Below are 17,551 nucleotides of genomic sequence, written 5' to 3'. Positions count from 1 at the left end.
GGCGCCACTCTTTCTCCCTGGATTTCTCCACTTACCCTTGATCCTTCGCTTAGTTGCTGAGCATCAAGCAGAGAGGCATCAAGTACCATTTTGGGAATCTTTGGTATGACCCGGCTGGGGGTTGAACCCACAACCTTGCGAACCGTAGCCGGATGCTCTACCACTGTACTACGGTCGCTAGTAGTATAGGCCGTAGTGCAGTGGTAGAGCATCCAGCTACTGTGCGCAAGGTTGTGGGTTCAACCCCCAGCCGGGTCATACAAAAGATTTCCAAAATGGTACTTGATGCCTCTCTGCTTGATGCTCGCCAATTAAGAGAATGATCAAGGGTAAGTGGAGCAATCCAGGGAGAAAGACTGGCGCCCCGCCCCCCTACATTCGGGTAGATAGCTATCGAAAAAGGAGCCTTCGGGTCTCCTCCGACTGCGTTCGCAGACTTACTTACTTAGTAGTATCGATATTGTCATGTTTGTTTTCACAGATACGCCATTGCTTATCCAATGACATGCACCCATTTCTTGAATTGTACACACGAGCTTTGTCCAGAAGAGGTAACAAATATTTACACTCCTTTCTTTTTATAAGAACATAAAAAATTTTAGAAGCCGCCGGTGTTCTTGACTTTTTCGAGTTTTAAGCCTAAAATGTTCTTATTTTGTTCCTAAGAAATCAGTTGTGATGAAGTTTTTACAAGATGCTCACATAATTCGTTATTCAAAACAATAGAGATGACGCGTTCTTTAGAAAAATACAATAAAAGTTTTTGTTTGAACAGTAAACGACCAATCCAATGACAAAAATTCTTGTAAAATGTTCATCTTGACCCTAAGAAATTGGGTGCTTTAGAGTCTGCAAAGCCTTAAAATGTTCTTAGTTCGTTCCTAATATTTTGGTCATCGAAGCCTTATGTTCTTATATAGTTTGTTTTTATAAGAAAACATGTAGTTCAATTCTAAAAATATCATAAACCTTTTAACCATGATTTGAGATTCAAAATTTTAATTTGAAAAATCAATCAATCGGTTCTTGACTACCTAAATTGGCTTTTCCAGAAAAAAATTTGAATATGGGGGGGTGGAGGATATATAACTATTTTCAGTGATTTACACCCCCCGGACAACGGGTTTTAACCCCCGGACAAGCATCAGTTGAACCCCTCCCCCGGACAAAGCATATTTACCCCCAGACAAGGTAAATTTTTATGATTTTTCGCTACCCCCGGACAATAATATATCCTCCACCCCCATGTACGGACATTTTCTGGAAGAGCCCAATGCTATTTATTTTCGAAGTTTCTGAGGTGAATTATTTGCGAGAGAATATGAATATGGTGTAAAATACTCTTTTAAGATTATAGCCTCAAAAGGACTGGAGGCTCTAGTCTAGTAGATATATGACTCTTTCACTTTCATTTTCAGCGACACCCGATAGGAGATCGTAGTTTGTCGGCCGTCAATTCGTTTCTGGAGACGATTGCTTTCAAGGCTACGCATTACATCAGTCAACTTTGCGAAGAACATTTGAGGCTCACTAGACAAGTACGTTAATTGGGACCTACGTGGAGGTCCTTGAAATTAATCTTATGACACTAATTTAACGCCGGCCCCTTTTACGCCGGCCCTTATTACGCCACGAGCCCAAGAATAACGCCAATAAGGGCCGGTGTAAAAAGGGCTGATAAGGTAACCTTTACCAACGGGTGTATACAGTGCAGTGTCTTTTACTCGAACTTCTTTTATTCGAATCTTTCTGTACTGTATTCGAACTGAAATAATGGTCCCCTAAGCTACAAAGTGGTTTAAAATCCCAGCTGGCACACAACGTTGTTTCAACGTTTATCTAACGTTCACAACGTCCATATAACATTAGATGAACGTTGAAACAACGTTGTGTGCCAACTGGGATACTCTCTATAATTCGAATTTTTCTCTGATTGGAAGAAAATTTTGTGTCCCTTTAAGATCGAATTAGAGAGAGTCAACCGTATCATGAACACAAAACCTTGAAACTGAGATGGAAATCTGCCTTAAAAAGGCCTAAATTACAATTGTAGTCTCTTCCGAGTAAAAATGCAAACCATTGCGAGACCCAGCTCACAAATTGATATTTTCTTTTACTTCAGCTGGATCCAGGTACCGCTGTCAATTTCCACAAAATTCTTGAAGAATCGAAATCAAAAAAGGACCGCCCACGCCCTGTTCCGCCCAAGCCTGGTGAAGAATCGAGGCGAAAAACAGTGGAAGCGCAAAAACCTATTGATACCAAATACCATGGACAGGTAAAAGTTATTCAAATAAGCGACCGTAGTGCAGTGGTAGAGCATCGGGCTACGGTTCACAAGGTTGTGGGTTAAAGCCCCAGCTGGGTTATACAAAAGATTCTCAAAATGGTACTTGATGCCTCTCTGCTTGATGCCCAACAATTGAGAGGATCAAGGGTAAGTGGAGCAATCTAGAGAAAAAGAGTGGCGCCCTCCCCTACCTTCGGGTAGATAGCTATCGAAAGAGGAGCCTTCGGGTCGCCTCCGACTGCGGTGGCAGACTTAATTATTTAAATATCGCTGTTACTAGTCTGTACACAGGCCCAATATCTATGTAGAGGGTCTGTTGGCATTGTATCTTCTGATATTTCAAATCGACTGCTGTGATAGAGTGTGGATGAGAGAGAGGAGACGACGAGAAGAGTTTTGCTATTGATAAATCATACTTCATCGCAGAGATCTCCGTACGGGAATCTTTTTATCAAACAGACAATGCGCACAGAGTGTACCACGAAATCATAAACGTCAGATACACGTGAAGCGAACATACTTCGTTTGAGGGTGTTTAGAAGCCTACTCTCAGGGGCCTAATAAATGAATGGGGGGGGGTGGAAAAATCGTCAAATTTTAATGAACGAGGAGCACCTAATTGCCAAGGGTTGGAAATTGCACCCATTAATACCCCCAAATAAGGCTTTTATAGACTAAAACTTTAGATTTGAGCAATCGGACGAAAAAAAAATTTCCAAAATTCTTAAAAAAGAAAAATTAAGAAACAGGGGTACATTGAAAGTAAACATTTACAGTTACAGTTTAAAAAAGTGTCAAACTGCGAAAACAAAGAAAGTTTTCAAGGGTTTCAAGGTTTCTCTTTTTCTTACTTGAGAAAAATTGAAGATATTCGGCTATAGCCTTCGGCTTGAAACTCAATGGGCTATTCCAGAAAAAAAATGTGTACCCCTATGTTGGAGAGAATCGTTTTTTAAAAGATGACCCCCCTGGATTTTTTCCCCAATTATTTTTCAAGACCCCCCTTGGATTTTACCCCTTTCCCAATTTTACTTTGCCACCCTAGATTTTTCCACCTGAATTTATTGACCCTGATTTTTCAACCGATTTTTTTTGACCAACCCTGATTTTTCATCCAAAAAACCAGACCACCCAATTTCCTATTCTATATCTAGACTAGGCCCTGGACGTCAACCTCTCTCACTAGGGGACTACCCTGGAAGGCCAATTTACGGAAAAGTGTAATGAAGTCTTCTGATCATTCGCGAAGTCGCTAAAGCTTGTTATGAGTTGAGTCGGCTTTTCATGTACCGCAATATTGTAGTTGGACCCGAAAATCCGAAAACGAGGGCTGGGGTCCAGGTCTACCGCTGCAAAATCCTGGACGCAGTCTGGCGAATTTCCGCTATCTCAAATTTCCAGATGTTTAAAGTTTTCTCGAACTTCTGAGCTTTAGCGTGTCGGATAAAAATTTCTACGACAAATGCCAGATAAACAAAATTTTCCTTCGTAACCTTTAGATCGATTTATTGACGGCCATTACACATTGCAAAGACCTGGTGGTTTGGGAGCATGTCTTTTCGCCACGTGAATATCTCGTTTCACATCTGGAAGAATTCTTCAGCAAGACCATCAACAGGTATGTACCAATATTGGCTTTTTCCAGAAATAGTTCCGTTGGCCCCCTGTTGAGGGATATGTGATATCCAGGGAGGTTTACGATTTTGTTCCCAATGGCTATCCAGGGGTTAAACATCTACAAGGGATTCGGATGTCCAGGGGGTAAAGTGTCGTTTCAAGTAAAAAATACTATATCCATGGGATTAGCATCTTTATAAGAGAAGCTATCCAGGGCTTTGAGCATCTTTTAAGGAGTGGCTATTCAGGGGGTCTTTACTAATAAAGTAGGTTATCAGGGGTGATCGATTACTTCGAAAAAATTAATTTTTATCTCAAAACAGTTTGGGGGTAAAGTTTGTTCTGGATAAAAGCCTCAATTTATACAGGGTTCTGAAAACAGGTGACTACATATTTTTATAAAGTAAATCCTCCTTCTCAATGGGTGAAGATTTTCGTAACCATAGTTAAATGGGTTATTCTAAATACATTGATCAGTGTAACAATGGCTTAAAGGGCGGCACCCCCCCCCCCTTTATCGACAATTCCTTTTAAACCTTACTCCATATCTATAAATTTCCATAACTGAAACAAAGTTACATTCCCGGTGCGTGTTCGAGTTATAGAAACTCCATTGTATTAAAGGTCCCACGACTCCAAATGAAAACTTAATTGATTATGAATTCAAAACTGGCTCCAATGGCAAAGGCGTCCGTGATTCGACAGACTTCCGTGAACTCCAATTACGAAGCGACGCACGAGATTGCCAAACCATCAGCGTTGATCAAAGACATCAAATCATACATCACCTCTTTACATCGTTTGGAGGAGTTCGTCAACCTTGATATGGGTCGTATTTTCAATGCAACACTACTGCAACAAACGCAAAACTGTGACAACTCTGGTGGACCGACTCTCACAAGCACCTATACTTTCTGGTAAGTGGAGTATCGCCAATTGACAGATCCAGGCTTTTAGGTCTTATCCTTTGTCTATAGACACAGTCACCAATGACCCCCACCGGGAATCTGCTTTTTAATAGGATTAAACATAATAGAAATTTAAAACAAGAGAAGTTTATCAATGGGGATTTAAAAAAGGAATGTTCAAAACACAGCTGGTTGGCTTAGGTTTCAAAACTTTCCATAGTTTCATTGAAAACTCATTTCGCATGCGACGTTATTTGACACCCCTGTCTCACAGCCCCACTGGAACTTTTTTCCTCAGTTGGGATAAACATTTCTATCTAATTCCCGATGGGGATAGAAATTCTATTGTTCCTAGTTTAAAAAATCGTCACACCTGGGACGAAATTTCTCCCAAATTTTCCAGTGGGGGGGGGGTACGGCTCCCAGTGGGTCTGTGACACAGGTGTGTAATTTGGAAAAATTCAATATTCAAAACAAGAGCAGTGCGCAAAAAAGTCTAACAAAATATGCTTTCTTTCCATGCAGGTACAACGACATTCTCCTCAAACGCTTGTTCCTGAATGGCGGTGCCGTTTATTCGCCCGCGCGGCTTTCATTGATCACGCGTTCCAAGGCAGGATATCCGCGCGTCGAAGAATACACAGATCTTGTAGGTCAGTATACATCACGTTTAAAGTTTACTTTAATGGAATAAAATTTCGCGAGGATCAAATCTATATAATACCTTGGGTTGTGAACCGCGAAATTTAATTCCCAATGGGAATTTGAAAATGTTTTATCATCAAACGACCGCTTTTAACTGTCCAGACTCTCCCACTCGACACAATCGATGATATTTATTAATCGATGACCAATCGATTATTGGCAAATCGATAACCAATCGATTGATATTATTTTACTGCCGTAAAAACGCTTACCACGCCCATTGGTTTATCCTTGGAAACAATACAACGTCACAAACAACAAACTTATACAAGCAACTAGATGTTTAAGAAATATACAAAAACAACACCTTATACATAGACGGCCTCAGATCCTTTTCATCGTCCAATATAGATTGATATTTTATCGATTGACTGCGATAATCGATAAAATCGGGAGAGTCGATAAGCCATTTTTTCTAGAATTCACATCCTTTCTATCGCCATTCTTTTCCCCCTTAGAAATGAGGGCGTTGGCGGAATTACTCGGGGCGTATGGCGTTCGACATTTCTCAAGGAAGCTCGTATCAAGGATCATCGGTGAAGTCGAAGAATTAAAGGTGGGTTTACACGACCAGTGGGTTTTTCTTTGTCTCCCGCAAATTAGTTTTCAGTAAAAAAATTATATTAAAGCCTTTAAGCTTTTTTCAAATGCACGTAAAATTTTACTTCAGGAAAATCGTTCGTAAGGGTGTCTTTTGAGAATTTCCCCGACATTATGTACAGTTTTTGTTGATTAAGAGGGTCTTACGTGACTTTTCCTTCAGTTCAAAACTTTTTGAACGTAAGCAACTCTACATAAGGCCTTAAAACACTATGTAAGCTTAGGGAAATTCCCCACTCTTCTAGGTCTTTAAGAGAAATTTTACGTACATGTGAAAAAAGCTTAAGGCTCGGGGACTCGAGAAGTTTTTTTTCGCGTTGGTGCAATGCAACATGCTCCATCCCACCAACCTGAAACGCTTTCTCGAATCAATTTTGCTCCATTGTCCCCAGGGTTGCCGCGTCCTCCAGAAATGTCTGGAAAGTCTGGAAAGTCTGGAAAGTCTGGAAAACGTCTGGAATTGGCATACCCGTCTAGAAAAGTCTGGAATAGCGCACCGCGCTGAATCTAAAAATAGATTTTATTTTTGACATAATCATTACTCTCGATGTGTTTGTACGAGTTCCAATCCCGTCAACCTTTGTGCTAATCTCTTTTGCACGTCAATTGCATCGTTTGACAAAAGATATATAACAGCTTGCACGTATCTATAATTGAGCCGCGTTGAATTGTGGGATTGCAACTCGTACAAATGTCAAAAAAAGTGAAAAGTAATAATTATGACGTATGTTTTGCGGAGCGCTATTGGCAGACATGTCTGGAAAATAATAGTATTTGAAGGAAATAGTCCTGAATGTAAACTTTCCGGTAATAGGAAACTTTTACCCTGGCATTTGAAATTCCTAAAAATTTCTGCTCGTTAAGGGCTACTTAGACTACACAATATATTGACGAACAATATTCAACAATATGGTTTGCGGACCGTAATGTACGAAGTAAACAACTGGTACTCTATTATAAAAAGGAATTTTCTTTCTGTAAACAATCCCCCTTTATTGTTGGAATATTGCAAATTGAGCTGACAATATATTGCGGACACCTTTTCAATATATTGTCGACATTCAGCAATATATCATCAATATATTGCCCGACAATATATTGTGTAGTGTATGTAGCCCTTTACGCTCGCAACCAAATCTTTAAATCGTGTTCATTCTTGAATTTTTCATTGCGTTGTATTCCTCAATCTGGCCTTTCAAATGACGTTAAGGAAAGACTGAAAACCTTCCTAATAATGGATAAAATGTCTGGAAAATATTGGGTTTTTTGTCAAAATATCTGGAAATTCTCTGATATTTTCAAGTAAAAAATCTGAAAAACATGGCTTTTTAGACTAAAAGTCTGGAATTTTGAACTTGGCAAACCTGTGACAACCCTAGTCTCAGGCATAAAATCTTTTGGGTATTTCCCTCACTTTTTGTCCGCACTTTTTTTCTTGCGTTGATGGGATGGAGCATGTTGCATTGCACCAACTCGAAAAGAACTTCTCGTTTCCCCGAGCCTTTACACTCTCACATTCTATGGAACGTTGTTTGCAGTCGACCCTCGTTTACTCGAACGTCGTCGCTGTCCGATGGAAAAACGGAAAAAGATTACATCACTATCTATTCTCCTTATAGAAAATGATTTTGGTCAATAAAGACGTTTTAGGGTACGTTTGCGAGCACCCCCTGAATTTCGATGTATTTGATGTTCTCAAGAGAATCAAAAGTAAGTAAAATTTGATCCTTTTCGCAATAAGGAGCGATGACTGAGTTGTGAAGGCGCCAGAAACTTTCCAGCTCAAATCCCCAAATAGTTTTTCGTTCAGTTCATAGATACATGTTTTTTTAACAAGCATACAAAAATCCAACAGCTGGCTCGGAAATGCTTAGATCGAGAGATTTACAAAGCTGAAAAATACTTTTAGGGATTGTTAGGGATGCTTATATCCTAAGCAAAATTTTAAGGGAAATTTCGAAAATCCGTAAAATTTCAGCAAAAAAGAAACAAGTTCTGAAAGAGAAATCTCAAGGTAATGTTTAGCATATGCTTTAATTTTTGCCATATCTGAGCCTAGTTAAGCTTATAAGTGCAATGCTTAATAAAGAAAAAAACATGTAGCCGAAATTTGCAAGAGTTTAGGTCTTATAAAAGGACTGGGTATCCAGCTGGCACACAACGTTGTTTTAACGTTCAAATAACGTTATTTGTACGTTATGAATGTCAAATGGACGTTGTTTTGACGTTGTGTGCCGTCTGGGTAGGTTTTGCAGATTTGAACGATTAAAAAGTGAGGAGGGGGTATTGTGAGCAACCATGGTGAAGCAATTAACCACTCTAAATTCATGGTATCCATGATGTTATGTATTGAAACACCCCGGTTTTTTCAGTACTTATTAACTTTAAGCTAAAGAAAATTGTTTAAAACATCGTAAATCTTGCGTGTATTTTTGGGGTTAGATGTTTTGCCTACAACGTCAGTTTTTTTGGCCATAAAGACTTTGCCAGGCCTAATTCGCAGCCCCCCCCCCCCTTAACTCAAAATCCTATCTACTTTCGAACCAATCATATGTGGTGACCTTCTGCGAAAGATGCTACTGATCCTGAAGGTTGGCCTATTACTAAAAGAGAAATTCTTTAAGGTTTGCCACTACCGGCAGAAACCTCAATCTTGCCGTAGAAAACATAACATGGAGGATATCGAGGGCTACGGTAAGTGAGATGATACAAAACAAAGTTGATAGTCGATGTACGGCTCTATATCACCTTTGCTCACCTAAAAAGACGACGATATTTAGGTGTTTTTACCTATCCTCAAGATCTATCAATTTACAAACAATCAAATATCTTTCACTGGAAAAAAGAAAGGTGTTGTTTTTACCGTCGTCGAGCAAAGTGGACGGTGATTTCGGCCCCATGTCAACTTTGCTTTATACCGTCCCCCTCGATTTATCTCGAATACATAAATTCGGTAACGGCTAATGAACGCCTTGAATAGTTCTCTCTTTCATCTTCATATTTCTTTTCATATTTTTTTTCTTCGTTCAAAGCATTTGATGAGTTAATCACACGGTCGACGAACATCGGAATTCTCTTGCTTTTCCGGATGCTCATATCCACTGGTTTGAAAGATGTAAGTTTCCTGGAGTTTTTACAAGCTCTTTTTTGATTTGGTTGGTCTTTAACCAGTAATAAAACAATTTTGTTACTTTTTCTAAAGAACGCGTCATCTCTATCACTTCAAATGACCAATTAGCGAAGTATCTTGTAAAAACTCCAGCTCATCCCAAGTTTCCGAAGAGACCATTTTTCCTTATTTTCCAATTCCTTGTATAATTTTTTCCGACTCCTCTCGTATCTGTTCTCGCTTTAAAATGGTGATATGTCCATCAAAGTGCACATTTTGAATTTTGTTATTTGGTGCTACATAGTTTATCAGAATTTTATATAAGAAAACCCTAAAATTTGCAGTTTGGACTTTCAAGTATAGAAGACCATTATGCTTTGATCGGGTAAATTTTTGCGAGATTTGATATTTCGCGCCAAGTTGTCATGTAAATACGAAATATCGGGGGCGAGTTTTATATTCCCGAAAAGGACAAAAGTTCATGAAAATGTGAAATCAGATCGAAGATTTCTCCGATTTCAGTAAATCAATTTTAACCCTTTCATTAACAATCCTCTATCAACTAACACTCGTAACTCTCGTAACTCTCGCTATATTCATTAGTTCTATTTATACTGAGACGATAAATTTGTCTGTGAGAAGCAATTTAAAAAATGTACTTTCCATTCATTTTTCAATAAATAGGATCTCCTCCACAGATCCAATTTTACAAACTACTCGTCTCAGACGATTTTTCCGTCTCAGTATAAATGGAACTATTCTATCGAATATTTTTGTTTTAATTTATCAGACACTTCCAAAGCGAGTTCCATACTTGATGCACGTCTTGAAGGATTTCAAAGGAAACAATACAAGGAATGAATCAACGGTATTTTATATTGTTCTCGTTCGTTCGTTCGTTCGTTCGTTCATTCGTTCGTCCATCCGTCCGTTCGTTCTTATATTCGCTCCCTCGTTCGCTTTGTGTTCGTTCGTTCGTTCGTTCGTTCGTTCGTTCGTTCGTTCGTTCGTTCGTTCGTTCGTTCGTTCGTTCGTTCGTTCGTTCGTTCGTTCGTTCGTTCGTTCGTTCGTTCGTTCGTCAGTTAATTTACGCAACGGATACCTAGTTGCTATCTACACTTGACAGATATCTATCATATTCACTTGACAACTACCCACAGATTTTCGTGGACTTGTGCCCAGTTTTATGGTCAACTAGTCCGCCATATTGTTGTCTAATTTACCTTATATTTACGTTTAAATTTCAAAACATTCGGATCGCGTTGCTGACAACCTGGAATTGCAAACAAGACTACGGGACAGTCCAACACTGGACACGTTTCCTTTAATTGGGAAGATCCAGTCAAGTAGTTAGAGATCGGTGGTTTCTTCACATAACAAGCCAAGAGAGGATTTTCTATCATATCAAGTTCAACCATGAAATTACCTTCATTTTTCCACATTTCTCTTTCCGTAGCTAACACACGAGATGGCACAAGCAGCCGGAATAGAATGTGAATTCGATGCGGAACTCTACCACGCATTACGGAACAGTCGTGAGAAGAATGAAGAAGACGGCATGATCTGGACTTTGTTGTTGTCGTTTTGGGCGCTCTCGATTTCCGCCATCGCTTTTAAAGACTCCTCCGAATATAACTCTGTACTCGAAGGTAAGTTTACCGTCCGCCCACTATCTTGGGCGTTTTTGGCGCTTTTAATCTTCGCTATTGCGTTTAAAGACTCCTCCGAATATAACTCTGTACTCGAAGGTAAGTTTACCGTCCGCCCACTATCTTGGGCGTTTTGGGCGCTTTTAATCTTCGCTATCGCGTTTAAAGACTCCTCCAAATACAACTCTGTGCCCTGAGTTTATAATCCACCTACTATATTGTGCGTTTTGGGTGCTCTCGATTTCCGCCATTACTTTTAAAGATTATGACTCTGAGCTCGAATGTTACTTTATAATCTGCCCACTATCTTAGATGTTGTAGGCGCTCTATAAAAATCCCTCCATTTGTAGGCACCTCGTAGCTATCTCATTATCATTCCAAACTTTGCCTAATTCGAATTAGAATATTGTTACCCTCTTTAAATTTGTATAAATTCTTTCTGTAATTGGAATTTCTTGCATACGAAATAATTCTAGTTCCCCTTGAGAATCGAATTAGAGAGGGTCAGCTGAATCTTTTTTATCGCAACTGCCAATAAGGCGTAGTGGTGTAGTGGTGTATTGGTTATCAGCCTTGACTCCCGCCTGGGAGGCCCGAGTTCGATACCCACCGTATCTCTACAATTCACTTGGCAATTGAATATACCTTCACCCGGGTCAACCCATGCCATGTTAGGGGAATTACTCTGATACAAGAGTGTGGGTAGATTAGACAGACATTGTAACGTGCCGTGGCACTCATAAGGTTCGGCCTCGCATGAGCATCGCTCTCCCAGTGTCGTTCGAGTGTCATGGTATACGACATGGCTTAGCAGCTCGCGTTTGTCAAGTCGCAGTGTCTGTCAGCGCCGTGATTCCTACTCCTTCGTGGGTAGGACCCATCCTGAATGTATTTGGAGGGCTCATATCATATCTATCTACTGTCAATAAAACATCAATTTTTTTTCGCTACAGCCCATGAGAACAACATTCATTGTCTAGCCTACACTCTGAACTTGTTACCGCAAGCACTGTTCACGATCACAGGAGAGAGCGTTCAAGAGAAGATTCAAATCTTTCTTCAGGTAAGTTTATTCATGAGGACGTAATCGTTTTGTATGCCACCTTAAAGGTTTTGTTTTTAAATAAGAGTGATATCGTTTGCTTACTCGTCAATTTTAATTTCCAAGCTTTTTCACATTGAATTGACACAGATGTGGAGCAAGATTAAGCTAAAAAAGGAAAAGAAAAACATTTTTCGCTTATCAGCATAATATAACAAAAGACAGTCCTGATATCAAATGTGTGTCTGATATAAAACGGGAACACTTATGTAAAAATAAAACCTTTAATTAGATTTAATTTACTTTTTTTTAAACTACCTGAATGTAGAATCTTAGTCAGGCAAAACTTAGTCCGGCAAACTTTTCTTCGGAGAAAACTTTGGCGCATGCAACTTGCCTTAAAATTGTTTCCAAATTTTGGTTAAAATACCCAGCTGGCACACAACGTTGTTTCACCGTTCATCTAACGTTAAATGGACGTTGTGAACGTTAAATAAACGTTGAAACAACGTTGTGTGCTAGCTGGGTATCCTTATCCTTCTGCTTTAAAGTACATTTCATCATTAAGCTAGGAACAAAAACCCTTAATAAAACTCAATTCAAATTCAATTCAATTCAAAACTTATTTATTCGCCTGCATATCATTAAAAATTTACATATTTAAGTTTGTATAAATTAGGGGAGGGGATGCAGGCCAGGAATCCATCCAATAGACGTTTCCGTCTAATCATATGGAATGGCTACCTGGACGCAGATTTTTTGTTCTGTGGGGTTGATATAACTATCAGAGTAACAATATTTCAATATTCCAAATAAAAAGAGTAAAAAAAAGACTCAACGTAACTATCGACAAAAAAACAACAAAAAAAAACAATGGACTGCTCCATTTAATATCCATACAGGGGTCGCACGCCAAAAGAAATTCTTGGAAAATAGAAAAAATTCGCAAAAAAAAGGAAAAATTCTTCTTCATACATTAAAGTGTGGTCGGACGAGCTCGAATCAATATTCTATCTGGAAGGGAAAATAAAAAACTTTCCTTAAGGCCGGTCTCCACTTGCGCGCGCTTCAATCGCACTTTTTCGAGCAGAGCGCCCAAGCTATTGGTCAAAAGAAAAATGAAGCAACTCCATTGGCGCGATATGACGTAACGGTTGAAAAAAGTTGAAATGTGTTTAACTTTTTTTTCGAGCGCGCGCTGCATTTTAATGACGTAATCTTTTTTCCAAGGAAAAAGGATTGAAGCCAAAAGGTGCGATCGCAGCGCGCGCAAGTGGAGACCGGCCTTTAGACCCCTTTGGGAAAATTCGTACGATCCCATGTAGATATAAAACAGAATGGCCCAATAAAGACCACCTAATAGTTGATCACCCTTCTTACCTATCAACAGATCGCAGCAACCGGATTGTTGAAATTGAGTACTGACCAATCAAATGTCAGCAAAGATATGATTCCCAAACAGAGAGGCTCTGCTTACATCCTGCTTGATTTGGTAAGTTTTAGACTTCATTTAGATTGTCTACTTTAATCGGATTGACTTTCGCAAGGTCATTAATTCGCGAAATTTTTTTGGGATTTATTTTCGCGATTCAGGATTTCGGAAAATTTCGCATGGATTTGATTTCGCGAATAGCACTGTAACCGCCAAATCGCGAAATTTAAACTCGCGAAATTTAATCCGTTTAAAGAAAGTACTTTCTAAAATTGCATAATTCAGTTCATCAAGAATGCTTTGAATTTAAAGGTTTTATTTTTAAATAAGAGTGATATTGTTTGCTTACTCATCAATTTTTATTTACAAGCTTTTTGATATTGAATTTATACGGATGTGGAGCAAGATCGGTCAGAACGAGGAAAATAAAGACATTTCATGCTTATATCAGCACAAAATTCTGGCGGGAAAAAATATTTTTACACTATTTTTACAAGATCCAGCAAGATAAGCACACAATACATGTATAGATTGGCTTTACGAGTCTACTTCTGGCTGAACATCTGGCTTTAATCATTTTTTTACGACGCTTAGTGAAAAATTTCGACTTGATTCAACCGTTATTATTGGATTGTAAATAATTTTAAAGTTCTTTTTCTATTCGTAGATCGTGAAAGAATCTTCGTACATGACTCAACAAGAATTGGATATTTATTTCCCTTATCCGCTCATCAGAGAAGCTTACAACCATGTCTATAAGGTATATGTAATGGGCTTTTACATAAGAAATTTGAATATGGGGGGTGGAGGATATAACAATTTTCAGTGATTTACCCCCCGGACAAAGTGACTTTTTGCCCCCCGGACAGCGGGTTTTACCTCCCGGACAACCCAAATAACCTCAGGACGGAGCAAATTTACCCCCCGGACAAGGCAAATTTTGATGATTTTTCGCTACCCCCGGACAATATATCTTCCAACCCCGATCTACGGACATTTTCTGGAAGAGCCCAATGTGTTAAAAAGGAACGATCACCGAACGGGCTTTTCCAGAAGTTTTCCGTACCCTTCCCTGTTGAGGATAACTATTTTCGATTTCCACAGCCCCATTGGTGCCAGGCTTAAAAATAAAGACCTCCTTAATATCCTGGATGTCCAAGTGAATAGAAGGGTTAAGGATATCCAGACATTTTGTCCTGTACCTCTTGGATATCCAGTCATTTTCTCTCCCTCTTATAAGGACCTACCCCCTGGATGTCCGATATCAGAGGGTGCACGGACTATTTCTGGAAAAGCCCATCATGTGTATGTAGCCTTATTAGATTTACTTTAAGGTCCCGAATAAACGTCCTTAACCGGTTATTAATTTTGAAACATTTTCGGACCCCCACCCTTTTTTTATTTTTGCAAATATTTTCAGCTATCACAAGCTGAACTGCTCTAAATTGCCTGTTTTTAGCTTATAATTTCATTCAGACGTCCCCCTACTGTTCGGGACTTTAGGGAAATTCGGGAGTATGGTTCATAGATTTATAAAGCCCGAAGGGGGGCTAGATGGCATACTTTTGCTGAAAAGTGTGCCGTGGTTAGTCACGCGACATTACAACAGAATTTCAGCGCTTGACCAATCAGAAGCTTCGCGGGTTTTCGAAAACAATAGCAACAATATTTTTTTCCGATATTCAATTTTGTTTGCATGTGCTGGCTTAAAGCACGACATCTAGCCCTTTTGGCTTTTATAACTCTATGGTATGGTTATATCATTTTTATTTCGTTCATTTTTTCAGAAACAACGAGTTCATCAGTTCAAGAGAGGAAGCGAATCTCAAGACATCGATGCTTCTTAAAGCAGAACTATCATCATTTCAAATACAAAATGCTTTCTGGTCGAAAAATATATACCTTCTCGGCCTTAACTATTAGTCGGCCTTAATTATTAGTTGGCCCTAATTTTAGTCACCTCGTCAAAATTTAGTCACTAAGGGCCGACTAATGATTAAATTTTGGCCATTTCTAAATTTTTAGTCGGCCCTAATTTTAGTCGGCCCTAATTTTAGTCGGCCCTAATTTTAATCACCAAGATGTGTGATAGGTCAAAATCAAAACAAAAGTCAAAGATGTGTCCTCATTTTTTTTTTGCTACCACACTCAAGGGATTTACAATTAAAAGGAATGGTCTTTAATTGTACTTTTTTTCATCCAATTTAAACTTTTATTTATTTTATTTTTTCTCTGAACTGTCTCAAGTGTATTGAAGAGATGACAATCATCTGTTGTAAGCCAAGCGTGTTGACAATCCTCCGCAATAGACCTTTACGACCGTAGTCGCGCGGGCATTTTTTTGTCCGCTATACCCCCACTAAAATTTGAATTTGAATTTTGTCCTGTCTATCATCTAGCTAGGGTACTTATAATCCTTGCCAATCATAATTTGCAATGTTACGAATTTAATGCAATGAGTATAGTCAAATATTCCTTTCTAATTCCTGCCTATCATATAGCTCGGATCAGACTGATTAGACTTTACTAAACTCCATGTCACGCCAAACGGAGAAGAATTTTTCATTTAGTCAACTCCATTGTCGCCTTTTTTCGCTTTCTAACCTTTGCAATTCTTCAAGAGGTGCAATTTTAGCTGTGACCGTTTTTTCATAGAATTTCAGAATAAACTTTAATCGTTTTTGTTATATTTTTTAATAAGTCTCTTTTTGTTTTTGGTAATTTATCTTTTTTTATGCACATTCACTTTTCGACAAACTTGCGCTCACAGAGACATTTTGAATACACGGGTTTCGAATTAAATCTGGCGCGAGAGAAAAAATCAAGTAAATAAAAGGAGCGATAAGGGGAAATGCCTTATAAAAGGTTGATAGCTTTCCTTTCTTCTCTTTTGAAAGCCAGGTGTTCATTCAAAATATGTTTTTCTATTTTAAATTCAATAAAAGAAATATGATTAAACGATTGACTTTTTATTTTAATGTTTTTTGTTTTCATAATGACCCATGAAGTCTGTCAAAATGGAAAAATGAGCTAAAATTGCTTGATACACGGCCAATTTTCGTTCTGTTTACTTGATATTTTTCGTGCAAATTTACATGGGATCAAAGCTAAAGCTAAGCAAAAATTTAATTCGAAACCTGTGTATTGTATCTATCAGCCTGCCGTAACGTTATTCGAAACTCTTTCTTCTTTTGGACGGATTTCCTTCTGCTGGAGTTTAAAAGAAGCATGAGGAAGCATTTCTTTCTCCAGAATTCATAAATAGCTAGCCTAGTTCTTCATACATGTTAGTTTGCAACTCTACTCTTTTACCCAGCTGGCACACAACGTTGCTTTAACGTTCAAATAACGTTATTTGGACGTTATGAATGTCAAATGGACGTTGTTTTGACGTTGTGTGCCGGCTGGGTAAAATCAAGAATTATGTATGTATAATGTTTAAAAACGTACTGTCATTGATTCTATTAATTTCTGTATCTTAGAACCCTTCTCAAACTTGTAACCAGTCCCTTAGCTTACTTTTTTTATGATTCTAACCGCACTAGGCCGCACAACTTTGGTAGGATTTGGTAAGCTTAAAATCCTACCAAGAAGATTCGATTTTAGCCCTTCGGGCTTATACTTCATTGATTGTATCACGTTCATCAGTAAAATCAAAGGGACAAGCTGGAGTTTTTACAAGCTCTTATTTGATTTGGTTGGTCGTTAAGATGTAATAAAAGAATCTTATTACTTTTTTAAAGAACGCGTCATCTCTATCACTTCAAATGACCAATTAGTGAAGTATCCTGTAAAAACTCCAGCTCATCCCACTTCATTGATTGTATCACGTCCATCAGTAAAATCAAAGTGGTACAAGAGGCTCTGGGTACCAGATTGGTAACTAGCATCTAGACTTTTTTATTTCATTTTTCTAATTTTCAATATTGTTATTATCAGGTCTCGTAATATTTTGTAGATAACTTTATCAAAAATCACTTTTTTGTCTTCTTTGCTATAGAATATAATCTTATACACAACTTTGGTTGAGCTAGAACGCATTTACATGTCTCATTTCTGGTATAAAGAAGTAGTCCAAGTCATCATTTTGGTCTGTTACAGATATCTGTGGTTAAGACCTGTACTCTTGTCTCCCGAATAAACGCCCCCCCCCGCTAAGTGTTAAGAGAAAAAAATCCACCCACTGCTCTTCTCTTATT

The 17,551-nt window shown here is 38.6% G+C and overlaps 1 protein-coding gene across 1 annotated transcript in view; it reads left to right on the top strand.

Annotated features, from left to right (window-relative positions):
• The window catches only part of LOC136820998 (nck-associated protein 1 homolog), a 33,960-nt gene extending 18,696 nt beyond the window's left edge, over positions 1–15,264 (top strand). The window contains exons 18-33 of the mRNA XM_067077232.1: positions 482–551; positions 1,419–1,538; positions 2,123–2,278; positions 3,790–3,908; positions 4,231–4,237; positions 4,595–4,824; positions 5,341–5,468; positions 5,979–6,076; positions 7,740–7,830; positions 9,153–9,235; positions 10,020–10,097; positions 10,686–10,878; positions 11,832–11,941; positions 13,311–13,412; positions 14,020–14,112; positions 15,140–15,264. Of these exons, the coding sequence (XP_066933333.1) occupies positions 482–551; positions 1,419–1,538; positions 2,123–2,278; positions 3,790–3,908; positions 4,231–4,237; positions 4,595–4,824; positions 5,341–5,468; positions 5,979–6,076; positions 7,740–7,830; positions 9,153–9,235; positions 10,020–10,097; positions 10,686–10,878; positions 11,832–11,941; positions 13,311–13,412; positions 14,020–14,112; positions 15,140–15,199 (1,738 nt within the window). The 3' untranslated portion in view covers positions 15,200–15,264. The remainder of the gene's footprint in view (positions 1–481; positions 552–1,418; positions 1,539–2,122; positions 2,279–3,789; positions 3,909–4,230; positions 4,238–4,594; positions 4,825–5,340; positions 5,469–5,978; positions 6,077–7,739; positions 7,831–9,152; positions 9,236–10,019; positions 10,098–10,685; positions 10,879–11,831; positions 11,942–13,310; positions 13,413–14,019; positions 14,113–15,139) is intronic.
• The last annotated feature ends 2,287 nt before the right edge of the window (positions 15,265–17,551 follow it).

The sequence above is a fragment of the Clytia hemisphaerica genome, unplaced genomic scaffold (genome assembly GCF_902728285.1).
Source record: "Clytia hemisphaerica strain Z4C2 unplaced genomic scaffold, Clytia hemisphaerica genome assembly, whole genome shotgun sequence".
Classification (NCBI taxonomy): domain Eukaryota; kingdom Metazoa; phylum Cnidaria; class Hydrozoa; order Leptothecata; family Clytiidae; genus Clytia; species Clytia hemisphaerica.
Note: the sequence above shows the minus strand (reverse complement) of the source record. Positions and strands in the feature narration are given on the sequence as shown.